Source organism: Pempheris klunzingeri, chromosome 14 (genome assembly GCF_042242105.1).
Source record: "Pempheris klunzingeri isolate RE-2024b chromosome 14, fPemKlu1.hap1, whole genome shotgun sequence".
Taxonomy (NCBI): Eukaryota; Metazoa; Chordata; class Actinopteri; order Acropomatiformes; family Pempheridae; genus Pempheris; species Pempheris klunzingeri.
In genome coordinates this window covers 10,125,275-10,148,960 of record NC_092025.1, presented here as the reverse complement: position 1 = coordinate 10,148,960, position 23,686 = coordinate 10,125,275, and the positions used below count along the sequence as shown (strand labels likewise).

General features: G+C 41.6%; 2 protein-coding genes across 2 annotated transcripts; one reads left to right on the top strand and one right to left on the bottom strand.

Annotated features, from left to right (window-relative positions):
• Positions 1-4,534: 4,534 nt before the first annotated feature.
• snx19a (sorting nexin 19a) lies at positions 4,535-13,217 on the bottom strand. The gene is made up of 12 exons (XM_070843687.1): positions 13,000-13,217; positions 10,803-12,311; positions 10,574-10,712; positions 10,383-10,483; positions 10,190-10,309; positions 9,764-9,882; positions 9,409-9,499; positions 9,158-9,308; positions 8,777-8,900; positions 5,712-5,896; positions 5,500-5,587; positions 4,535-4,689 (listed from the first exon to the last, which is right to left on the bottom strand). The coding sequence occupies exons 2-12, from the start codon at positions 12,285-12,287 to the stop codon at positions 4,560-4,562; spliced, it is 2,733 nt and encodes a 910-aa protein (XP_070699788.1). The 5' UTR covers positions 12,288-12,311; positions 13,000-13,217; the 3' UTR covers positions 4,535-4,559.
• A 2,458-nt stretch (positions 13,218-15,675) lies between these two features.
• Positions 15,676-23,206, top strand: LOC139212703 (carotenoid-cleaving dioxygenase, mitochondrial-like). The gene is made up of 12 exons (XM_070843209.1): positions 15,676-15,718; positions 17,470-17,668; positions 17,757-17,968; positions 18,482-18,597; positions 18,734-18,836; positions 18,918-19,046; positions 19,148-19,308; positions 19,397-19,564; positions 19,686-19,823; positions 20,686-20,868; positions 21,455-21,565; positions 22,829-23,206. The coding sequence occupies exons 1-12, from the start codon at positions 15,691-15,693 to the stop codon at positions 22,943-22,945; spliced, it is 1,665 nt and encodes a 554-aa protein (XP_070699310.1). The 5' UTR covers positions 15,676-15,690; the 3' UTR covers positions 22,946-23,206.
• Positions 23,207-23,686: the final 480 nt, after the last annotated feature.

The following is a 23,686-nucleotide window of genomic DNA, read 5'->3' as shown; positions in this document are numbered from 1 at the left end:
TTTACTAATAATCAATGCAAAAGGCTTAATAACATCATGTTGACCTGGCAAAAATTCTTGATGAACTTTCAAGGAACTTGTCTCGAGGTCAAGAGTCATTTGAAGTAGACAGTTACCAGAAGTGAGTGTGACTGATGGTTTGACTCAGACTGTTGTCCCAAGGTGGGGTCATGCAGAGGTCAACATCACCCTTTCTAACTCCTCCCAACCCCGAGGTATCATGTTTCTCCCTCTGCTTATCACAGGTACGTTATTAAATCTCGTGCTGTGAACACGAGTCCGCTCACAGCACAGTTGCCTACGTCCTTGTCCGCTCTCACGCTACTTCTTCTCTTTCACCTCAACCACTGGCCAAACAGTCTGATAAATTAGGACAGGGGTGGAGTAAAGGAGGGAGGATTGCAATTGGAGAAAGTCATATTGCGATTGAAATATGTTGTTGTTTTCCAGAAAACTTGGTCATCCGAGTTTTTCCAGTCTAAGTAGATGGAAGTAGGGCACTGAGGCGGGGTGTCGGAGTTCCTCACTGCACATGTGCAGCGGAGGACACACCGCTAACAGGAACCAGATACACTTCATCTACAGGTCAGATGCTGGAATCAGCGGTTAGGCACGCTTACACCAGGAGATGTTGGTGCCTTTCCACGTCATATTCCGACATTGTTGTTGGATGTTATTGCAAATGACAACACTGGTGATCTGCAAATACTCAGATATGATCCTGTTTTTAATTACACTCTGTGATAATAACTGCAAGATGGAGAAAATAGAGAATCACCTCGAAATTCAGATGTCTCACACACACTTTTGTTAACCCCAGCTGGTGATACTCCTCTTCTCTGAGTAACCCATCTGGGAGTGTGCGCACAAATGTGGATGTACATTCATCTTTTAAAGATGGAATTCCCCCATAAAACGTATTAACTTCACGATACCGCAGCTGCTGGTCGGCTTTAGTTTAGTTAAAGGCGGGACTCACTGTGGTCAGTGAGCAAAGTGTCATCTCTGGCTAGCACCCCAAATATTGCACACATACAAGGCATCTGTTGTCTGACACCACGAGGAGTCATCAGGAGTCCAGCTCATCATCATCATGTTATTGGTACCCGTCTCTGGGCATCATCAAAAGCAGCATCTTATTGGTCTCTCTGCTCCACTGATGTGGGACACTGAACTTCATCCAGATGACAGAGACTTTCCACAGCTCAACCATTTGAAGCAGGACTTCCGTTTGAAAAATTCTTGCTAATTAGTCCACCAAAAATCGTAAAACACTGGCAAGAGACAACGTCCCGTATTAAACACCGACATCAGATAGTGTGATTAAATAGGCCGCATTCTGTCTGGATCAAGCGCTGACACACCCAGTAACACTCAAGGCCGGTGACTCATTAATGAATATCTGCAAAATAATCAAGTTTGTATTGTATTTAACAGATTTCCACAGCAACATAGAACTGGTTGCCGTATTTACAGTAAATCCAGTGGTATTTCAGGTACTTTCTGCACCATTGTTAAATGCATGGAAAGTTAGCAGCAGTATGAAGGAAATTCCCCAGGATGCAGTAAAAGGACTGTGTATCACTGGTGTGTGAGCCTGGTGTATCACTCAGTCAGTCTGTGATGGACTATGACACCTACCCACACAGGTTAGATTTGGTGTATCAATTTCTGTTTCTGAAAATTGAGAGGAAAAATACAACATAAAGCCAAAATAAGACAGCATAAAGTTTGCCTCTTTGAACGTCTTAGTTTGGGTTGCTAACGTGCTAACATTTTAGCATTTAATCAGCACTTAACACAAAGTGGCTGATGGGACTCATTCCTGGTTGTTTGAGATGAGCAAAGGTTTTAGACTCATTGTGAATGTTCTCGTTTATATAGATCGGAAACCAAATAGTTACCAGCCTCAGTAGAAAAAAAATATAATTAGTTGTCAATAACTCTGAGACTGTAGCAGTCCACATGTCAGTCAGAGTTAAGTTGTGAAATTTCACAGATGTTTGTCCCGTTGAGAGATTTGTGATGAAAATACAGCTGCTTTGACTTTGAGACGTACGGGGCCACCATCAATGAGGCTTGAGCGTTTTGTCTCCTCTGGCTGCCAGTGAAGTCCCAAAGCATGAGACAGGAGGTGGGAGCCTGCCAGTATCAGCCCATGATATCATGAGAAAGGAAGTGAGTTGTGCTAAATCCCATTTGATCCCAAGATCCCATTTGTGAAGTCCTTCTGAATTGCACGTGGAAACAAAGGGATCAGATTTACACACTGGCATCTGCCTGTGAATTTCAGCTTTAGGAAAATGACAAAGTGAGATGTTGTTTGGATTGTGTTGTCAGGTGTTCCTGTTATTGTGTCCACCCACTACACAAGGTGTCATCTTTAAGCTTCACAAAGACGACATTTGTTGCAGAATTTTTGTATTGAATAATGCACATATTGCACTTTATTTGTCATGTCCTCTTGTATTCACTGAATCCTTTTGTCTGAAACATGTGAAGAGTGGATGACACTTTTTACACTGTATCAGGGGATTTTTGACATATGAAACAGTTAGCAGGCCAAAACTGCCTGTTCTGTTATTTCTGCGAAGACAAAAAGCCTCTGAGCTTTGAACTGCACCAGATCTCTTTGAGCTTGCTTGTAATAAAGTGACTTATTGATTTTAGCGGAAGCATCACATCTCCTTCAGCATCTCTCAGAAGCCTGGAAGCAATCAAACATTCTCTTTAGTGGTCCACACGTCCACAGCACCTGTAGATGTAAGCTGCTGCCCGTAGGAGCGAGACAACCTGCTCTTCTTCAGAGCAGATGAACGACAGAAACCCTCTGCAGTGTTTACTACCATTTTGTGTCAGACTGAAATGTGATGTAGCAGAGTTTATGTGGTCTTTTCTACAATTCTCTGATGCAAGCGACCTTCACTCAAATCTCACATAGTTGTGTTGCAGTGCTTTATGACCAGAATAGTATTGGTCATGTTAGACCATAATCTCACTGTTGTGATACCCACTCAGAGTTTAGCCGTTGCTTATATGTCATAAAGGCCATGAAATGTAAAAATACATTAAATTGAATTGAATGAACTTATGTCTCAGGAAAATTTGGCTTCATTTTTTAGTGGGGAAAATGTTTTTCATGTTAAACTGAGTTCCGTTACCATGTGGAAACACTTCATAGATGCTGGTAATTTTGTTTCTCATTTTTCTTAATTTGCTTCTTAAGTCAAATATAAAAGGAACATTTCTCACTGTGGTTTCATAAGTCATGCAGTAAGGTGTTAATCTTACACGCCATTATAGCTTCATCAAAGAGTTTGTCTGTGAGGCAGTGAGTATTTTTCAAAGGCTGGTCAGGATCAAAAGACCATGGGAAGACGCTGCCTGCACTCAATTTTGGTAAGTTGCCTTTTATTGATGAAATTTCTGTCTGGGATCTTGGTCTTGAATCATTCTTGGTACATGAGTCAAATCTTAAACTCATGCTCTTAACATTAATTATTTAAGGTTCCCACAGACAAAATCGTCTCCGTCAGTGTAAATGTAAGCTCTTATTATTTTAAAGCTAGACTATGCAAGATTTTACTGTAAAAACAAAATAAATGTGCTCAAATGAAATATGGTCTTAAATAGACACCTCAGCCCTCAGGATGCACGAATCAAAGTGCACTTTTAAAATAAAATCCATCATCTGAGCAGCAACGTGCAAACACTACCTCCCTGGGTGTTCGACATACGTGAACTTATGTGTGCAGTTTCCTGATGATCTTAACATGATGTCTATCCAAAGTCAGATATTATGAGCAATTACGTTTTTCTTCTTTTTAGAGTTGTCATCACATAAAGTTTCCTTCAAATAAAACTTTAGAGTAAAAGTTCAAAGTCACAGCAAACGCTCATGGGGCTGGTTTCAGAGAAGGTATGGACTGAATCAGATTAAGCTTTAATCTAAATGGTAAAAGGTGGCCTTCTAAAACATGGGAATGACTGCTTAACTATGCAATCTTGGACTGAGATAATGTGAATAAATTCAGTTTCCCCAGTTAGTCCGCCTCTGCGAGAATGTTTGTGCAAAGCTGCTTATTCAAGCTGGGAACTGAGGAATAAACACAGTTAAAACAATCACAGCAACACAACAGCTTTGGCACTCAGGGAGGAGCTAAATGGAAAATCCTGCTATTGTTGTGTATATCTTGAAGAAAGGGGGATTCCCACACACAGGCCATATGCTGAAGACATTTATTCAGTCAGTCCTCCTTCTACAGACCTTCATCAGAGCTCCTTTGTGAAAACTGACAGGAAACCATATATAACTTAAGCCCCTCCTCCACACAGCTGGTTTCACTGATGACTCTCACAGGGCTCAGGTGAAGGCACTAATTACATTGGGAAGTGTAAGGTACCAATCATCAGGTGGACGTCAGTGATGGACAGAAAAAGAGCCTTACATACGGTCTTAAAACAGACGTCTGTAAATATCTTTATGAATAAAGGCTCATCATGAACATGTCATACACGTGAACACATTATGCATCAATTGCTTACAACTGTGAGTGCTGTCATGTGTGAGGACCGTCCCTCTCTGTGTCTTTGGCCAGGCTCTGCAGCAGAGACCTCTGGAAGGCCTTGTCACACGACTCGGGGATCAGAAACTCCAGCAGCAGGTCACAGACGCAGTAGATCAGATGCCTGCACATAATCCCACAAACAGGGTTAATCAATCACATCAATTGTGATTTATACAGAATAGTGTGGAATACAAAAATTATTAAGCACAGCAGATGTATTGATTTCTGTCACGAACACCTGTTCTGTGTCAGAGCAATTCAGGCTATTGTTGTTTGAACAGTGTGAACAGGAAATGCTGGCAGCCACAGCCGCAGGGCTTTTCATCATACGGATGTGTTAGCATGTAAACATATAGGCTGCAGACTAAAAACATGGAGGCACTTACAGATTTACGTTCAACAACTTTTAATCCATTTTCAGCCTATTCATTTGCTCAGTGTGGACTAAAGCTTGATAATCCACTGGTGTTATTGTCTGATCATGATCAGATACTGAGGACTGGGCCTGGTTGACAGAAGAAAGTAAACTGAGGAGTTCCTTCTTTGTGCAATAGGGTCCCAGTAGCTCTTATGAGCCTGTATCTGTCAATAGCTTTCTCATTTGTCATCAAACACACATTAGCCATTAATCTGGTCCTTCTCCCTTTAAAACACAACCTCTAATTTTTTAAGAGAATCATCATGACTTGACTAGTTTTGATTTCCACTTGGACCAGTTGCAGCTACACAGCTATGATTTAGGCTCAGTCTAGGTTTACTTTTTTGAAGTTGGGGTTAACATATGTTCATATAGTCAGGTGCCTAATTAAAATAGGACTGTTAGTAGAAAGACATTCATACACTGTATTCACCACTGGTGCAGCAGAGTGTAGCTGTCTTATAAAAGCAGAATCAGACGTGTGTTTACTCGCAGGTTTGGTTGTTGACTCACTTGTTTATCTGATAGTCCTGTAAAGATGCCAGCATGGTCTCCAAGCTCAGTTTGTACTTCTCACTTCCCAGCATGTCAGTGACGAGCTCTGCTCAGGCACAAATAATGACACCAACCGCAAAGGACAACATAGCTTCAGGCGCCTTGCAAATCAGGATAGAACTGAACTACAGTCAAAGAGCTGCAGTCTGAATGTAGCAGCTGCCACGTACCTGGGAGCAGCTGTGTCAAACAGTCCAGACACTGCTCTTTGGTTTCCTCTCTCTCTGCGGCGCTGCGCTGTGGCCTTGGTTGAGTAGGCAGCGTGCCGCCTGGCCACACGGCCTCCTGCAGAACTTGTAGGTAAATCACCCAGCAGGGGGCACTGGTAAGGTGGGCAACTCCTACATCCAGCCATCTGAGACAGAATCAGTCATTTAATGTGCTGTAACAGAGTTCTTCTGTGCACGAGTGTCTGCTTTATCTACTACATATCAGCCTTTCTATGTCAAATTAGAGAACAACCTACAATGTCCTAAATCTCAAGGTCACTGCTTAGTCCTATTTGAAATGATCCAAACAGGAGTAAAATAGCAGTTTTTTAAGCATATTTCATGAGTTACATATATTCTTAAGCACAGTTTGAAAAACTTTAATGAGATATTTGAAAGAGAACGCTGATCAAAATTAGAGAACACTTTCAGATACCTCCCAGTCATTGGTGTTGATCTGACACCTGGTGCTAATTTTCCTTAATTATCTGACAAACCCTCTTTAACTGGCAGCCTAACTGACTTCACTGACTTTGCAAGATTGTGAGCTGTTCTAAAGTGACTGAAACCCTCTGGCAGCAGGTTGTCCGGATGAAGGCCAAAGGGACGACCCTTTCAGCCATAGCAAGAAAATCTTCCAAATCTTTGATTTCTAGAATATTGCATCTTCACAACATCACAAACTAATTCAAGTCTCCCAAGAAGGCTGGTCGTCCACGAAAGACAAATGCAAGAGAGGACAGGATAATGCAGAGAATTGCTCGCCAGTTCAGCGCTGAACAGTGTAGGGATCTGTCTCATCATACAGTGTCTCAACATTTAACAGAATTTGGACTGAAAGCAGGACACTCTGCAGTGACCAAACCTCTCATCAGCAGAAAGAATCAAAAGGCTAGACTAGCCTTTGCTGAGGAGCATGTTGTGGGGACAGAGGAGAACTGGTCCAAAGTTTACTGAAGTGATGAAAGCAAATTAAATTTATTTGAGTCCGATGGGAAACATTATGTTCGTCGTCAAACTGGGGAAAGACTGAACCCAAAGTGTGTAAAGAAGTCAGTGAAAGGTGGAGGAGGAAGTGTCATGGTTTGGGAGATGTTTTCTGCAGCAGGAGTTGGGCCTCTTGTACAGCTATATGGCAGAGTGAATGCAAATGTTTATCAGAACCTTCTTCGACAACATGCGGTTCTTTCCCTGCATTCATCACCCAATCAGCCAGCAATTTTCATGCAGGGCAAAACGGGTAAAGCAGCTCCTTGAAGCTGAAAACATTGAAATAATGAAATGGCCAGCCCAGAGTCCTGATCTAAACCCGATAGAAAACCTCTGGAAAATCCTTGGTGACAAAGTTATGGCTAAGAAACCCACTACAGTCACCGAACTGTGGAAGAGACTGGAAGAAGAGTGGACCAAAATCACATCAGAGCAGTGTGAGAGACTAGAGATGTCCTGTGGCTGCAGGTGTGCTGAAGTCATTCAAAGCAAGGGTCTGTACACTTCCTACTAATTGTTGACTGTTGTAACCTTCAGAAATGTCAGTTGTAATCTCTCTCCGTGCTACAGTCATTGCTGTTCTCTAATTTTGATCATTGTGTTTTCCGCAAAATAAGGTTTTTTTGTTGAAGTGCCTTGGTTATTTTGTGAAACACTCTTCTAGTAGCATGGTATAGCCACAACAAAAAATCCTTTTGAGCAATGAAGATTACATTATTTCTGAAAAAGTGTTGACAAATTTTTGATTTTGATCACCACTGTAAATGCATATATTGTAAACGCAAACATGCTTTAAGTGATTAGAGGAGAATGACCGACGTGCTCACAAGGAGAAGCAACAAAAACAAACACATAAATCTCTGTAAAACATTGCAGGAGCATGACCATTGTCCACTGACATGCTTGGTGAACCCTAAAACTCCCAGAGGCATATGTCAAGTCCAAAAATGGAGGCCAGTGTTATCAGTTAATAACAGCAGAACACTAGAGATTAGACAAGCACGGTTCCCACAGACTCTGTGGTTAAAACAAGATCAGTGGTAATTCTAGAGAAGTCTTTGTTTAAACCTGTGGAGCAGAAACCACTCAGTGCCTCCATAAAGCTGTCCCTTATACCAGAAAAGAACACAGTGTCTGGAAGTTCTGCTGTGTGAGCGAAAAATAAGTGAGTAGGACAATGTCATCTGCTTATAAAGCAGATGCGTAGTCATATTTTCATGTGTAAATGTATTAAGAGCAGGAAACTTGTAACTGTGTCACTGCATCATTAGAATAAAAAAATCAATCAATTGATTTTCATGCAACGTCAATCCCAGCCACTGATTGTAAATGGATTAAGACAAACTAAAAAGCAAACGAGCCTTCTTCTATGGGATTAAAGGATGTCTGTCTTCTCCCAACCATAAAATCATTGTGAAATCAACCTTCAGTTGCATCCTTGACTGTGGAGATATCCTGTATTGTCATGCTGCCCTGCCAGCTCTACAGCAGCTAAACCCCGTGTAACATGATGCTTTGCGCTTTATCACAAACGACAAATTTCTTTCCTCATCATTGTTCTCTGCACTGGAAGGTTGGATGGGCTTCCTTACAGTGACGAAGAAACAGCTGTCTTATGTTATTCATTTATAAAGCTCTTCTGCTGAAGCTTCCAAACTACCTCACATCTCTTCTCGCATCTAAATCCAATAACTACAAGATCCAGTTACTACCAAACCTCCCCCACATCCCTCATGTCACCCTTTCAAATAAAATGAGCTGCAGTCTGCCCTTATAGTAGTCTTACACCCCCTTGGAGTTTTTAAAGCCTTATTATCTGATGTTTTCCATGATTCTTGTAACTGTTTTGTGTTCTTGTAAAGACTGCTTGCTCTCAGATCACTCTTGCAAAAAAAAAAAAAATCTCAATGAGACTGCCTGATTGAATAAAATTAAAAGATAAAAAGAAATAGTTAAGAATAAAAAGCTTTAAGATGCTAATCATATGGTATTGTACATTACTGAAGACACTGATATCAGCACAGAAGCCGACCTACCTCTCAATGAAGGTGCCAAAGAGCAGGCGGATGGTCTTCTGAATGTTCTCTGTGCACAGCCAACTCCACTGGTCCTTCATCAGCAGACACAAGATATTCAGCGCCACATCTGCCACAGCTGTGTCTGCAGTACACAACAGCAAACACACGCACAGTGATGACAACAGTGGGACACCTTAAAGCACATGAAACACATCAGTGGTGGAAAGTGGCTCTGAGGAACACTGGTACTAAACATCTAAATGAACAGTGGAGTTTTGCTGCGCCTCAGTGGTGATGCTGTGTTACTGCATGTTGATGCTCGGGGGCTTTGAGGAGAGCAACACTTCCACACTGACATCATGGATAAAACTAACACAAGACTGTTGTGTCAGTCTCAACCTGTCCCATGAGTTTTCCCTGAAGTCATCCTGTCTTTGGCAGGCTGCTCACAGCTCCGCTTGGCTGATTCTTTCCCATTCGGCTCACACAAAAGTCTCTCCTGCTCTTTGACAAAGCTCTCCAGGCCAGACGGTGACATGCCGTTGAAGACCTAAAGTCGGCCATAATGAGCAAAGCAAACATGTCAACCGTGTCCGGTATCAAAGACACATTTGTCAGTCTTAGATGGTAAATACAGAATGGTAACTTACAGCGCTGCCTTCACTGAAGCAGTACGTCACTTTAGGATGTAGGTCAGGTATGTTGAGAGATGGGGAGATTTTGCTGGGGAACATGAGCCTCCTGAAACACAAATAGGTCAGAAACCTAAACCCTGAGCCCCTGAGTGGTCTCAAAATAAACCAGGGTGTGTAAATGGATAAGACACAAGAAAAAATGTTCTTGCTAAACAAAGTAACCATTACTAATTCTTGTTTTCTTGTAAACACCTGGATAATAGTATCTCCTTAGAGGATTTATGTAGATCACAACAGACTGGATGATGGACAGTGCTTTGTTATCAAAGGTTAAAATGGCAAAAAAGACAGACAGAAATAATGCTCTCACCTGTACTTTCTGCTGTCTATGGTTCTTCCATCAGTGTCACCTTCAAGGTCCTCTGTTGGACTCAGGGGCTCAGGATGAGGGAAAGCTGTTTTCAAAGTGTCTAAAGCATTTTCCATCATCTTTAATAGAAAATCAAGTTGGGAGAAGGATGAGATGGGATAATTAGTACACTTTCGAGACAGCTTTGTTACCTCTGGACAGAGCCAGGCTAACTGTTCCCCTTGCTTCCTATCTTTATGGCAAGCTAAGCTAAGCTAACCGACTGTTGGCTTCAGCTCCGTCAATCTTGTTGTTGAACTCTCGGCAACAAAGTGCATTTTCGAAAATGTGAAATATTCCTTTAAGATTTGGTTAGATTTATCTTTTTGAGTTCATTTTCAGGTCTTCACAAGAATGCTACACTACATAGCGTACATTCTCTCTCACCTTATCAATTCTTGATTTGCCAAAAGGCTTTCTTCCAAAATATGTGCAAACATCTGAGTTGAGAGCCAGGAACTCCTGCATGTCCTCACTGTTAGACGTCTCAGGAATGCTGCTTAATTGCTGGAAAACAAATCCATCAAATTACAGAAGCACAGAATCATTTTATTACAGAAGTTATGATCCCAAAACCTACTTTGAGGAACGTATCCAGCTGGTTTTTACGGGCTTCAACCTTGTCGATGTCTGCATTGCCAAACGGGAGGTCAGGGAACATTTTCTTTGGACCTTTGACATCTGAAATCCATAAGAATGACTTGCAATGATGTACTGTGTCTCTGTATACTTAAGCTCAATGGTCATCTAAAGCAGGAGATAATTTCTTACTCTTGATTAATTTCTTGACGTCAGGCTTCTCCTCTAAACGTGTTTGTAGGTTGAGGAACTCGCTGTATCTCCGGTTGACAGTGTGGCAGGCCCCAGGCTGCAGAGAGCCACTGTTTTCTGCTTCTGCCATTGTCTCAAACTGTGAAACACAAAGTGGAGGGTGATGTGTGATTATGAATAATACATATTCCCAGATCAGTCAAGCTAATAATGGGCAGTGGGAGGTTACCTTTACAGTGTACAGAGTATAGGGATGTGTCCCTGTGCCACGCTGCTCCTTGGCACTGACAGTGCCAGAAATTTGCACATTCTGGATGTTCACAGGTGTGACGTGGTTGTTGGGGGTATCAAAGTTGCAGGAAGTTAGACAAAGTCCTCTTGGACGACATGTTGGGGATTTGACTTGGGCTATACCTGCTGGCCACTGGGACTCCTCAGGCACCAGCACCTTCGGCGCAAGATTTTTCAGAGGACCGAAGCAGCCAATGGCCTCATCATCCTTCAAACTGATCACGTTGCAGAAGTTTGACGGAGGACCACAGTCACAAAAGCTTCCTGTCAGATCATCTTCATATTCTGACTGGATTAGGGAGTCCAGTGAAACCATCTTGGACTTTGTAGGAGAGTGGGAGAAATGGCCAGATGTGAGTGAGCAGCAGTTCAGTCTGCATGGTGTGAGCAAACCTGTGTGGCAGCCTACTACTTTCCCAGCATCAGACGTCAGGCTAACCATGCTGCTCTGTGAGGAGTCTCTGCTCGAACTCTGAAGATCATCAAAGTCAGAGGTGCTTCTGCTGGCGAAGTCGGCTTGATCAGAAGAAGACAGCGTCCTGCATGTGGTCCAGGACTCCTGCTGGAGCTCACATTTGTATAGTTCAGCTGCTGGGAGCTCGTCCACACTGATGTCCTGCGGTTCTCTGGACCTGGTGATTATGTCTACAATGGTCTGGTTGAGCCAGTCTGGATCAGAAACCCTGCTTATGAGCGGCAGCAGCACGTTGCAGGTGATGAGCTCTGTCACCATGTAGCCTCCAGTCTTGGTTTCCATCTGAGGGTATGGAACAAGCACATGTAACACCAGGTTAACCAGAGCTCTTGAGTAGCTGAGCTCAGCGACTGCACTGCTCACAGCTGGATGAGGGGCATCTACTTCACTGTAGAGCTCCCAGAGGCCGATGCTCTCCTTTTGTGTCAACTGTATCTGTCTCGCTATCATGTAGCTCTGCAGGTGACTGCCATACAGCTCCAGCAGCCGTTTAACCAGCGCTTTTCTGTCCACTCGCCGTGCACGCTCCTTCAGCTCCATCACTGAGTCCAGCATAGAATTACGCACCGCACGTTCAAACTCCCCCTCAACCTCTGGCAGCAGAGTCCGGTACCACGAGGACACAAAGTCACGCACGGCTTTGTGGACAGCGCTTTGGATCTCATGGTTCAACCTCCACTCATGTTCAGCTGAATACACAAGTGGGTTAACTTCACCAAGGGGCAAAAAGTGCTCCAAGTGGAGAAGGCTGTTTGCATCCAGCATGGCACGGGACCCGAGCCAACCCCCGAGAACCACCAAGAGGCTGGTGAAAATGCAGAGGAGCCAAACGTTCACAAGGAGATGGAAGAGGACGAGCCATGCCAGCAGAGCTCCGAGCCCCAACAGCCTCGGCTGCCCAAGTAACTCTGATAAAGTCCAGTTATTAGAGCTCTTTGTTATAGGCATGATGACCAGCAGGGGAAAGGTGTCCTGTTGAAAAAAAAAGACAAAGATGTAAAATAAAATGAATGAATTGATTTCTAAACTCTTATAACCAAAATAACACTGCTTAAATTCTCATGTGACAAAACCAGTTGCAACATTTGGTTGCAAAACTTCAAATACACAATTTTTCTTTATATTGATGAGACTTCTGTTCTTAATTAAAGTAACGTACAAATACCTCAACACTGTATTTAAGTGCCGCACTTGAGTAAATGTACTTGGTTACTTTCCACCTCTGAGTATATGGTATAAACTCCAGTAACAATAGCTACAGCTCACTGCACTGCAGTAACATCATGGCTACAGCAAACACATTAGTGTTAGTTAGTGCAGCCATACGGTCTATGGGTGCAGCTTTATCATCATCACCATGTGACAAAGCCAACTAAGAGAGGGACCTGTTGCCATGGCAATCTGTAAACTTCACCGGACAGGCAGTTTCCTGCTGATAAACTACAAGCACAGAGGCTACTGATGTCTTCAGAGAAACGCCCTCACAAAACATGTTTACTAATCTAATGTACACCAACTGAGCTACCAGATAGGGCCAATGTACATCTAGCACACACAGCTAGCTTATTCTCCCATAAACTGAGAGGGAACTGCTGCTATTAGGAATATTTATCCCCCATTCATTGTAAATGTAGCCTGTATACAATAAAACCTACATTACCTGGAAGTTTGTAGGAGCTTCATAACAAGAATACAGGCCACTTCCACCTCCTCCGAGACACTGCTTTAATCCTCCAACAAAGCTTATCTGGATCAGTCTCCAAGTCAGGCCAGTCACACATGGCCCATATGGACAGCTGACTAGCTGTTAGGTGTCCACTTGACCTGCCGGTGAGCAAACACGGCGCCCTGTATGTACCCAGCTCTGTGGGGCAGCAGCACACTCCTCTACAGCTGTACATCTTTTAGCTGTAATACAAAAATGTTTAATGTCAATACAACATAGATTTTATGGAGGAGGAAAACTGATTTAATTGTGACTTTCATCGATAAATAAATGCATGAATAAAAATAAATGTCTTAAATTTATTTCTACATTTCTATTAATGTCCATGCATTTGTTTCTGTATTGCTACATTTCTGTGTCTGAATGCTAACGAGGAGGTAGGGAGCACTGGCATCCCTGTGAAGCACAATGGGTTACAGGAGTTTGATGGACTTAATCAACTTTGGAGTGAGCAGGTCAGTGCCACCTACATCACTAAACCACACACGCAGAAACAGATACATGTAGATATAATGAATGTGGTAAAGCAGAAGAAATAATAAGAAATAAATACATGAAGAAATACAGAAATTAGATTATATTATATTAGATTAGCCTTTATTTATCCCACAGTGGGGAAATTCACATTGTCAGCAGCAGTTCACACATACACACATACTGGATAACAGTATAAAAATATATAGAAATATAAAAAATAAAAGATATAAAAAAAGGAATATATATATATATACATACACATATATATACACACACACACACACATATATATATATATATATATACACACACACATACATACATACATACATACATACATACATACATACATATATATATACACACACACACACACACACACACACATATATATATATATATATACACACACACACATATATATACATACACACATATATATATATACAGTATATACAAAAACAGTGTAATTTGCATGATTTGATTGTAAAGTCTGCTAGCAGCAGGGAGGAAGGACCTGCGATGCCTCTCCTTGATGCATCGTGGGTGACGAACTGTCACTGATGGAGCTTTCCAGGGCTCTCACAGTCTCATATAGGGGGTGGGAGACATTGTCCATGATCGATGACAGCTTCGCCACCATCCTCCTGTCACCCACCACCTCCACAGGGTCGAGGCTGCAGCCCAGGACAGAGCTGGCTTTTTCCACTCTCTTCCTCTCTGCTGCCGTGATGCTGCTGCTCCAGAAGACCACACCGTAGAAGATGGCTGACGCCACCACAGTGTCATATAAAGTCCTCAGGAGGCCTCCCCCCACTCTGAAAGACCTCAGTCTACGCAGCAGGTGGAGTCTGCTTTGGCCTTTCTTGAAAAGTGCCTGAGTATTGACAGTCCAGTCCAGCTTCTTGTTCAGATGAACACCCAGGTACTTGTAAGAGACCACATTCTCTATATCCATTCCTTGCACATCCTGTATACTGTATGTGAAAATGTTTCACTGAAACATATATATAATATAATAATATAATATCCTACATTCTATTAGTAAAATGATAAAATACATCAGGCAAACAATATCAGCATATACAAATCAATTATATGATACAAATGCACTTCAAGAACATAAAAAGAACACATAAAAGACAAAAGGTCATAGACATATAATAATAATAATATAACACATTTTATTTATAATGCACTTTACATTTGGAAAACAAATCTCAAAGTGCTATATATGAGTACAGACATTCTCAGTCAGAGGTTTCAGGGTGAAAAGTCCCATTATGCTTCAAAAGCTTATTACTTTTTTGTTGTTTAACAAACTGGGTGATTTAAGTAGAGAATTCAGTTCCAGGAGAAAAGGTAAGCACTTAGATGGCTTTGAATTTGGAAACTTTCAGTTTGCATGTAGAATAATGACATGAATTGATATCTTTATGGATAATTGATGTTCAAGAGCACCATCATCAGGGTTACCATAGTAACAGATAATATCTTTAAGATGAAAAGAGCAGACAGAGTTAGCAGCTTATAAAAATGTTAGGCTCTACAGCTCTCCTTTGGATGTCTCAAAACAAGTCAGACATTGTTTCTATGTTATGTAATAATGTACAAGAGAGCACAAGAAGTATCATTGTCAACACTTTATATTAATAAGACAATTAGCAGGTATATTTTATGTAAAATTATGAAATGTACTTGTTTAGCCTTGTTTAAAATACAGTAACTACCTATATGGTGAAATATCTTCTCCTGTTCAAGAAAGGTTGTCTCTTGGTATTATTTATTATTTATTTAAAGAGTTTGATGAACACGCTTATTGTTACACTCTTTGTCTGTTCAAGTTCACCCAACATCAATTCTATATATATATATATATATGTGTGTGTGTGTGTGTGTATATATATATATATGTATATTATTCTCACCATAACTTCAGTGACTTGTCATAAGTTGAATCAACGCATTTAGAATAACACATGCATGAAAATAAAAGTGAGGCTGCACGCAGACGCGTCGTTACGTAACCCGGTTATGTAATAGTGCTGCGTGCAGCTGCGACGCTGCGGGCGCGCTCCGGTGAGCCGCTTATGGTCCAGCAGCAGATGCAGAGAGCAGAGGCTGTATCCACCCACGTTAGCCGCCAACATGTCACCGGTGAAGCTCCAGACTTCAGGTAGGTCTCCTCTAATGTGTGGATGGACTGAGCCTAGGAAACAGAGCAGTTTCTTCACATGATGGTGGCATCAGTTATTACAGGCAGCGGCTGTCGCACTCCTACTCTCACAAAGGAAGTGACACTGTTCTCGATAAAATCTCGTGTTTACATATCTATAAAAGCAGGGCTGTGACTGTACCATCTGTTTAAGTGTGGCTGTGCTGCTGATCAAGTCTGATCCAGACTGTATTTGTGTTGGCAGAACAAACTGTTCTTCACTCTGTTAACCCTCTGCCGTGTCAGATTACATTTTCACAGGCGACAGGTCTCAGAAATAGGGACAAAACTGCAGATATTACACTGCTATCAAGACACACAGCGTTGATAATGGGCTGTAACTGCAGGATCAAATGATGTTAGGCTACAGTCAAAGTGCCATGTGTATCACATTCAGCAGCCGGTCAGACAGGACTCTATAGATGGTTACTTACTCCCAGCTGGCAGATACTGTGATAACCAGGACTGTGCTTCTCTTTGAAGAGAGGAGATATATGTAGAAATAACTGTATATATTGTTTTATATCAGTTAAAAAGTTTTGTTAAAAAGTTACATCTACTGCCTCTATCATATTGAAAAAAACAGAACATATGAATATGGAAATATTGTATCTGAAAAGTTGAACTGCTGGACACAAGACGTGTCACAAGTCTTGTACAAAATGTCCATTTTCAGTGTGTGTAGGCTGCAGTTTTCACATTTTCACCTCCACTCTGCACAATGTGGGTCAAACATCCAAGTGATGTGACAATGAGCAAAACACATTCTTTGACTGAAGGGGAGTAAGGGGCTAAATGGGGTTAGTGGCTTCGGCCCACGGTAACAGTGGAGCTGACTGTTCACAATAATTTAACTCACATGTCTTTGTTAACGGTGGAATCGGCAATGAGGACCAGTTATCATTCAGTTGAAGTCTGTTTTGAATTTTGTTGAGCAGATAAACGTTGCGGTGAAGCCAAAAAACACAAAGTCAGAGGTTATTTCGCCCACAGAGGATTTGAACTTCAGCAGAGTCAAACTTTGTCCCAAATGTAGCCCTGCAGCAAGCAGAATGTTTACTGCTGCTTCTCTGTAAACACATGGGCCCAATTTAAATAGGTGGAGTTTTCAGCCAGGACACACTATGTGGAACCTGCATGCGGGTTTACAGCAGCGTTGAACCTTTGAGACACTTAAAAATAAGGAAATGACTATAGTTACAGTTTAATAGGCAGAATAAAAGTGTTGTTAGTGTTTTGTGAGATTTAACTCCAGTTATCACATCCTACCTTTGATCGGGGGATGAGTAAAATAATGTGAATGTATTAACAAAGAGCAAAGTGAATGTTGCATTTAAGAACCACTGTTACACCCATGAGCACAATTAGAACACCTTTGTGGAAGTATGTTTTTTAAATCCATCACTATATCAATATATCCACTATTGTTTATTGTTGTCTAAGATGTTCACACTGCTCCCAGCTGAAACCTTCTTGGAGATAAACAACTCTTATCCTTTCTGCTGCCTGCTAAGGGCCTCGGCCTGAAACTGATGGCCATGCTTGGCTGGAAGAAGTACTGTACTATACTATATAACTACACTGTACTATAAAACATGTACATTTGTGTGCAGAGTGCAGTAAAATATACTGAGTGTTGTCCACCTACAGACACACGTTCTCTGTCTGGTTCAGGTATGACACTATATACAGTATGTATGTGTTTCTTACAGATGATATTGTTGATAATGGCACAGCCAAAGAATGCATCACCACAGTACTGAAGGGACTGGAGACAATTGCACCTCTGGTCCGCTCTGTAGAAGAGACCCCCGAGCCAATCTCCACTGAGGTACATGGCACCATTCCCTCCTGGATCAATGGCCACCTCCTCCGCAACGGCCCGGGGAAGTTTGAGTTCGGGAACACACAGTGAGTTGGAAACACCTCAGTCCGCTGCGGCACAACACAATTGAAAACGTCTCCATATAGATGTGATTACATTTGTACCTCATCACAGTTACAACCACTGGTTTGATGGGATGGCTATGCTACACCAGTTCAAAATCAACAAAGGCCAGGTGACGTACATGAGTCGGTTCCTGCAGAGCGATGCCTACAAGAAGAACAGTGAAAAGGACCGCATTGTGATGTCAGAATTTGGTACCCTTGCCATGCCGGACCCCTGTAAGAACTTCTTCCAGCGCTTCCTGTCTCGCTTTGAGATGATAGGTGAGTAGAGAGGATAAGAAGTGGTGGATGAAAGTGGAAATGGACAGTGTGTGACAAAGGAGAGGGCTTATACAATTGCTTTTTTGACTAATTTCGCAAGAATGTTGCTTCACTTACATTAATTTTGCTCTGAGGTATAAATGAAACACAGATTTTATGACACAGTGAGTCCAGCTTGGTAATTTGATTAAGAGCAGGACAGCCAGGATGACTTGAGGGAACGTGGAAGAAAAGGATTATTTATTCAGTGTCAGTGTTTGTACAAACTCTGGACCTGTGGAGAGGCCAGCGATGGTGCAGTTTAACTACATGTTCTTATGTAACTTTGGTATACGCAATATAAAGTTACGTAATAACATGTGTGCTACAGTGGGGGACCAAAGAGGGGAACAAGCAATCCCTAAATATTTCACATTCCCACTGGACTGTAACTACACACTGCAAATTATATAGCAGAGTGGTCCACCCAGATGTTTAAGGGACTCAGTAATCCTGTGTTTTTCTCTGTTGCAGAGTCCACAGACAATGCAAGTGTGAGCTTTGTGAAATACAAAGGCGACTACTATGTCAGCACAGAGACAAATTTCATGCACAAAGTGAACCCAGAGAACCTGGAAACGTTGGAAAAGGTACTGTCATGGAGTAAATCATGTTTATGCAACATATCTAGTCTAGTAGTCCAGTGATACCAGCCATAAGCATCATCTTTCCACTCCTACAGCAATGTCAGCACACATTGACACCTCTAATTCTCCACTTTTGTAGGTAGACTGGAGCAAGTTCATTGCTGTAAATGGAGCCACTGCCCACCCACACTATGACCCTGATGGTACCACCTATAATATGGGCAATTCTTATGGAAGCAAAGGTCAGTCCCATCGTCCACAAGACCCACATTTAGGTTTACAGAAATTAACAGCTGAATTAAACAAGGTACATTGTTATCCAGGAGCCCTTTACAACATCGTCAGAGTGCCTCCTGAGAAGACAGATGCCAGCGACACCCTACAAGGAGCCAAAGTACTCTGTTCTATCGTGCCTGCAGACAAGTCCCATCCCTCCTACTACCACAGCTTTGGTAAGCCAGCACTGCTAGATATCAATCATGAGTGATGTCTGCATCTTTCATACTGCTGCCCTCGGCTACAAAACCCAGTAATATTGGTCTCCCTCTTCCAGCCATGTCTGAGAACTACGTGGTGTTCATTGAGCAGCCAATTAAGATGGACCTGCTGAAGATAGTCACATGCAAGCTGAGGGGGAAGGCTTTGAGTGAAGGCATCTACTGGGATCCCAAGCTGGAAACTGTCTTCCATCTTGTTGACAAGCATACAGGCGAGGTAAGATACAGCTTTGGCACTACTGGTGGAAGCAAACCCCCCCTGCTCTGCATTATGAATCAACTAATTGTGTTTTTCTGTACCGCAGGTCAGCTCAGTGAAGTACCACACCAAAGCCATGTCCACCTTCCATCAGATCAACGCCTTTGAGGAGGATGGATTCTTGATGCTCGACTTGTGCTGCTCAGACGACGGCCAAGCCATCAACAACTACCTCATCCAGAACTTACGCAAGTCAGGAGACGCATTAGACGAGGTCAGCATATTATTACATGAACGCACATAAATGAATGGTCTTAAGTGCACCATCCTTTTCAGTGTTTTTGCAGCCAGGGGATAAAATATGGTGCATTGTTCCTGTCCCGTGTCCTTGTCAGGTGTACAACACCATGTGCAGGGTTTTCCCTCGCCGCTTCGTTCTGCCCCTTCAGGTGACCAGTGAAACGCCAACAGGCCAGAACCTGAACACTCGGTCCGCCAGTACAGCATCGTGTGTCAAAATCAGCAAAGACAAGGTGAGTTGGAAACAGAATTGTTTACAGTAACTTCTTGAGTATTATTACTCTACATTTTAGACTTTTTAGGCAGATAAAGTGGACACGGTGCGCACAAATGTGTCATGTCTCGGGAAAGAGAAATAAATAAGTTAGTAAGTAGAGTAAAAACAGCAATACCACGATGTAGAAGTACACAATATACTCAATGTAGATTGTAATCTGCATAATAAGTACCTGCCAACTACGATGTAGAGGAGAAAAAGGAGATTTATTTCACTCTGTAGAGTAAAAGTACTCGGTTACTTCCCACTACATGAATCAAATCACTTCAGACAGTGAAAGTTGTAGAACTAATACATCTTCTGTTCACTCAAAGATACTTATATGCCAAGTAACCACTAAATATATAACAATAATGGGATTGTTAAATATTACGATATATAATATAAAGTACGTGATTTGGGGGCATTGTTTTGGTAGGACTGGTCTCTCCAAAGACTGAGCTTGAATAATACTTTGACCTATTTAAAGTTTGTCACAGAAATTGAGATTACACAGTCCCAGAGGTACAACTTCAGTCTCTATTTCTGCCCCCCAAATGTTTAACTAGCAGGGATCACACAGTTCACATCACTTCTCTGGTGTGTTCAAAAAATTCACAGGATCCAGGTCATAAAATCAATAAAACTCTACACAGAAACAGATAAGCGGTTGGATTTGTTTAAATCTAAAACCACAAATTAATCAAATTGTCTTTCTTTTCACATGTGTGTCCCAAACTGAAGCGAATGACCTGTGAACTCGTGGATGGTTTCAGTGCATGACCCCAGTAAAAACCCTACAAATGACAATAGACAGATGATCCTCTCTTTGTCAACAGGTGCTCTGCCAACACGAGGATCTCCATGGAGACGACCTCCATGAGTACGGTGGCCTGGAGTTCCCTCAGATCAACTATAGAAGATGTAACACACGTCCATACCGTTATTTCTTCGGTTGTGGCTTCAGACACCTGGTGGGAGACTCTCTGCTCAAGATGGACCTGAACGACAAAACGCTCAAGGTGTGTGTGTGTGTGTGTGTGTGTGTGTGTGTGTGTGAGAGTGTGTGTCTGAATGAATCCTCATCTTATTCAGTCTTTACATAGATACACAACTTTCTGCACTATCACAGGAAATTTGTCGGTGGCCTCAACCACATCTAGTCAGTATACAGGCACTGTATATAATATACAAACATTAAAGGAATAGTTCGACATTTTGAAGAGAAGATCAGTCTCTGTTAAATATAAAGCTACAGCCAGCAGCTGGCTAGCTTAGCTTAGTATTAAGACAGAAGGGCAAAAGCTCTGTCAGAATATAGTAAACTCCACCAAACCCCAAACCTCTGAAGAAGCTCACTGTTTAAAATGTTACATCTCATTTGTTTTATCCGTACTAGAAACAAAATGTAAAAAGAATGAGCTTATTCCCCAAAAAGTCAGACTAGGTACGTTATGTACTGTGTGAAAAGGTAAAGATGCTGCTGGACAGAAGAATAATGTTTCCTACGGTGTCTAATAAGTACAAAAATCTACACTTCAGCTTCTGTTTGTAAATGTGATACACGTGTGTGTGTGTGTGTGTGTGTGTGTGTGTGTGTGACCTCAGGTCTGGTACCAGAAGGGTTTCTTCCCGTCAGAGCCCGTGTTTGTGCCGTCACCTGATGCCACGGAGGAGGACGATGGCGTCGTCCTCTCTGTGGTTCTCACCCCCTCACAGGTAAGACTGAAGGAACAGGTGAGCCCACATGGCGAGGAAGCATCTTGTCAGAGGTTTGGTAGTGAAACTGCTGGTCAGTCTGAGGTTACATCAGTGTGCCATAATGTGCCACTTTAGACTGTATGTCCTAAACTTTGGAACAACAGTTGTATTAGACCTCTTCAGTTTTAATTACCACCAGGCAGCACAACCTGTAAGTTGACCTCGGTTAATATTCTCTCTCTAAGTCTGTTATCAGCTGGACACATAATCCATCATAAATATTAATGAGGGAGATGAGCAGAGTCATAAATATTCATGGTTGATTGTACACAACATGAACTTTGATAGTTGAAGGTTTTAATTACAAACCGAAAAGCAAAACTTTCTAAAGAGCAGAAACACAATGGAAGGAAATGTGTTGTGTGGCCATGTTGGTGGTGTCAGTAATATGAACAATATGTGGTAAGAAGTCTGGAAAGAGGGAGAGGATTATAGTTACATATTACATGTATACTTAGAAAATGATAAGATTTCTGTCAGTGGGATTTTTTTGGAGCAGAAACAAATACTACTTGTGTCGGATATTCGTACATCTGAAATATAACTACGGCTAATTAGTTAGTTCTACGTGTTACAAACTTTTAATTGATATCAAAGTCAAATCCTATTATTTCTATTCTAAGAGGCACAAAGAAGAGCGTGAACCATCCTGACGTGTTGTTGTGCTCCCTCCTGACAGCATGTCTTGCTGCTTGAATCCAAGTTGTGCTGCAGTGTATTATTAATCACCTCTCCTCTCTTAACTGTGCTGCTTCTGTGAAGCACGCCAAGTAGAACGGTAAGTTATTTTTTACAGCGCCTCTCAGAAGCAGACACATAAAGGAGGAAGGAGAATTAAAGCTAAAGTTAAATTGTGTTGTGACCAGCAGCAGTTTGATCGGCAGTCAGTCAGACTTTGAGAGTGTGCAGTGCAATGCAAAATATTTCCTAAAATATTTCCTAAAATTGATTTTTCATTCATTTATCTCTTCTTTGGGATAAAGAGCATGTTTCTAAATAGTCCATTTTAATCGCATCTTTGTGACAAACACTCACCACAGATTATTGAAATACTCTGTGAAATACTTCTGCATACGTTCACGTTGTGAAGCCGTTTGGTCCTTTAAGGCGATCAGAGCCGCTCCTCTAAAGAAAAGAGTAAAAGCATGCACGACCTGGTCTGGAAGTTGTTTAAACTCTCTGTGCTTTCTGATATTAATTCTACCAAATGTTTCTCCGCAGGATAAAGGAACATTCCTCCTGGTTTTGGATGCCAAAACATTTGAAGAGCTGGGAAGAGCCGACGTGCCTGTTAACATGGCTTATGGCTTCCATGGTACTTTCAACGCGTCTGCATAAACCTGTTCATGTCACGCCCAAAGTGTATCTGATGCTGAAGATTAACTGCCTTACTCATTATAACCACTGATTTCCTGATGGTACAAACTTAATGCTGCATTATATAATGAAGGTGAATGTAGCGTTTTGTTACTCAATGCTGATGAGGCACTGAACTGATTCCTGGTTTGTAATAACCTCCAAATATAATACCATTAAGACTGTTTTAGTCCTTAATAAACCCAGAGGTACTCATAATATCATTAATATTCAGTATAATATCAGTAATTATATTCAATCTTATTCATTCATTCATATGATATTCAATCAATATCAACCTGAAACTGATATACTGTACTCAGAAGAGAACTAACAACTTATCGTACTGTAGGTACGTTTTCTTTTTTTCTTTGAACACATTCTTTTGTACTTTTTTTTTACATCTACGTTTTCTAAAGGTTGGATGGCTTTTATACACTCTGCCATTAAATTTTTACCTGTGTCAAGTGTCAAGTGTTCACAATGATTGTCTGCGCACACACACACACACACACACACACATACAAAATTATTGCCAAGATGATGTTCAGAAATATTATTATAGAAATAGCTGTTTCATATTCGGACAGGATTTTATTAGTAGCTTTTATCACCAATAAAATGGATATTAATATATTATGTTCTGAAGCTCTGAATAACTCTAGATAGGAGTTTTTGCAGAAATACATTTTCCTGATTATATTTTTTTATTCTTCTATATAT

Coding starts and splice junctions, on each gene's coding strand:
- snx19a (XM_070843687.1), bottom strand. CDS start 12,287: ATGCCTATAACAAAGAGCTCTAATAACTGGACTTTATCAGAGTTACTT. Junction 9,500..9,763: donor ATAGACAGCAGAAAGTACAG/GTGAGAGCATTA, acceptor TTTGTGTTTCAG/GAGGCTCATGTTCCCCAGCA. Junction 5,897..8,776: donor TTTGGCACCTTCATTGAGAG/GTAGGTCGGCTT, acceptor ATTCTGTCTCAG/ATGGCTGGATGTAGGAGTTG.
- LOC139212703 (XM_070843209.1), top strand. CDS start 15,691: ATGTCACCGGTGAAGCTCCAGACTTCAG. Junction 19,565..19,685: donor CAGGAGACGCATTAGACGAG/GTCAGCATATTA, acceptor TGTCCTTGTCAG/GTGTACAACACCATGTGCAG. Junction 21,566..22,828: donor TGGTTCTCACCCCCTCACAG/GTAAGACTGAAG, acceptor GTTTCTCCGCAG/GATAAAGGAACATTCCTCCT.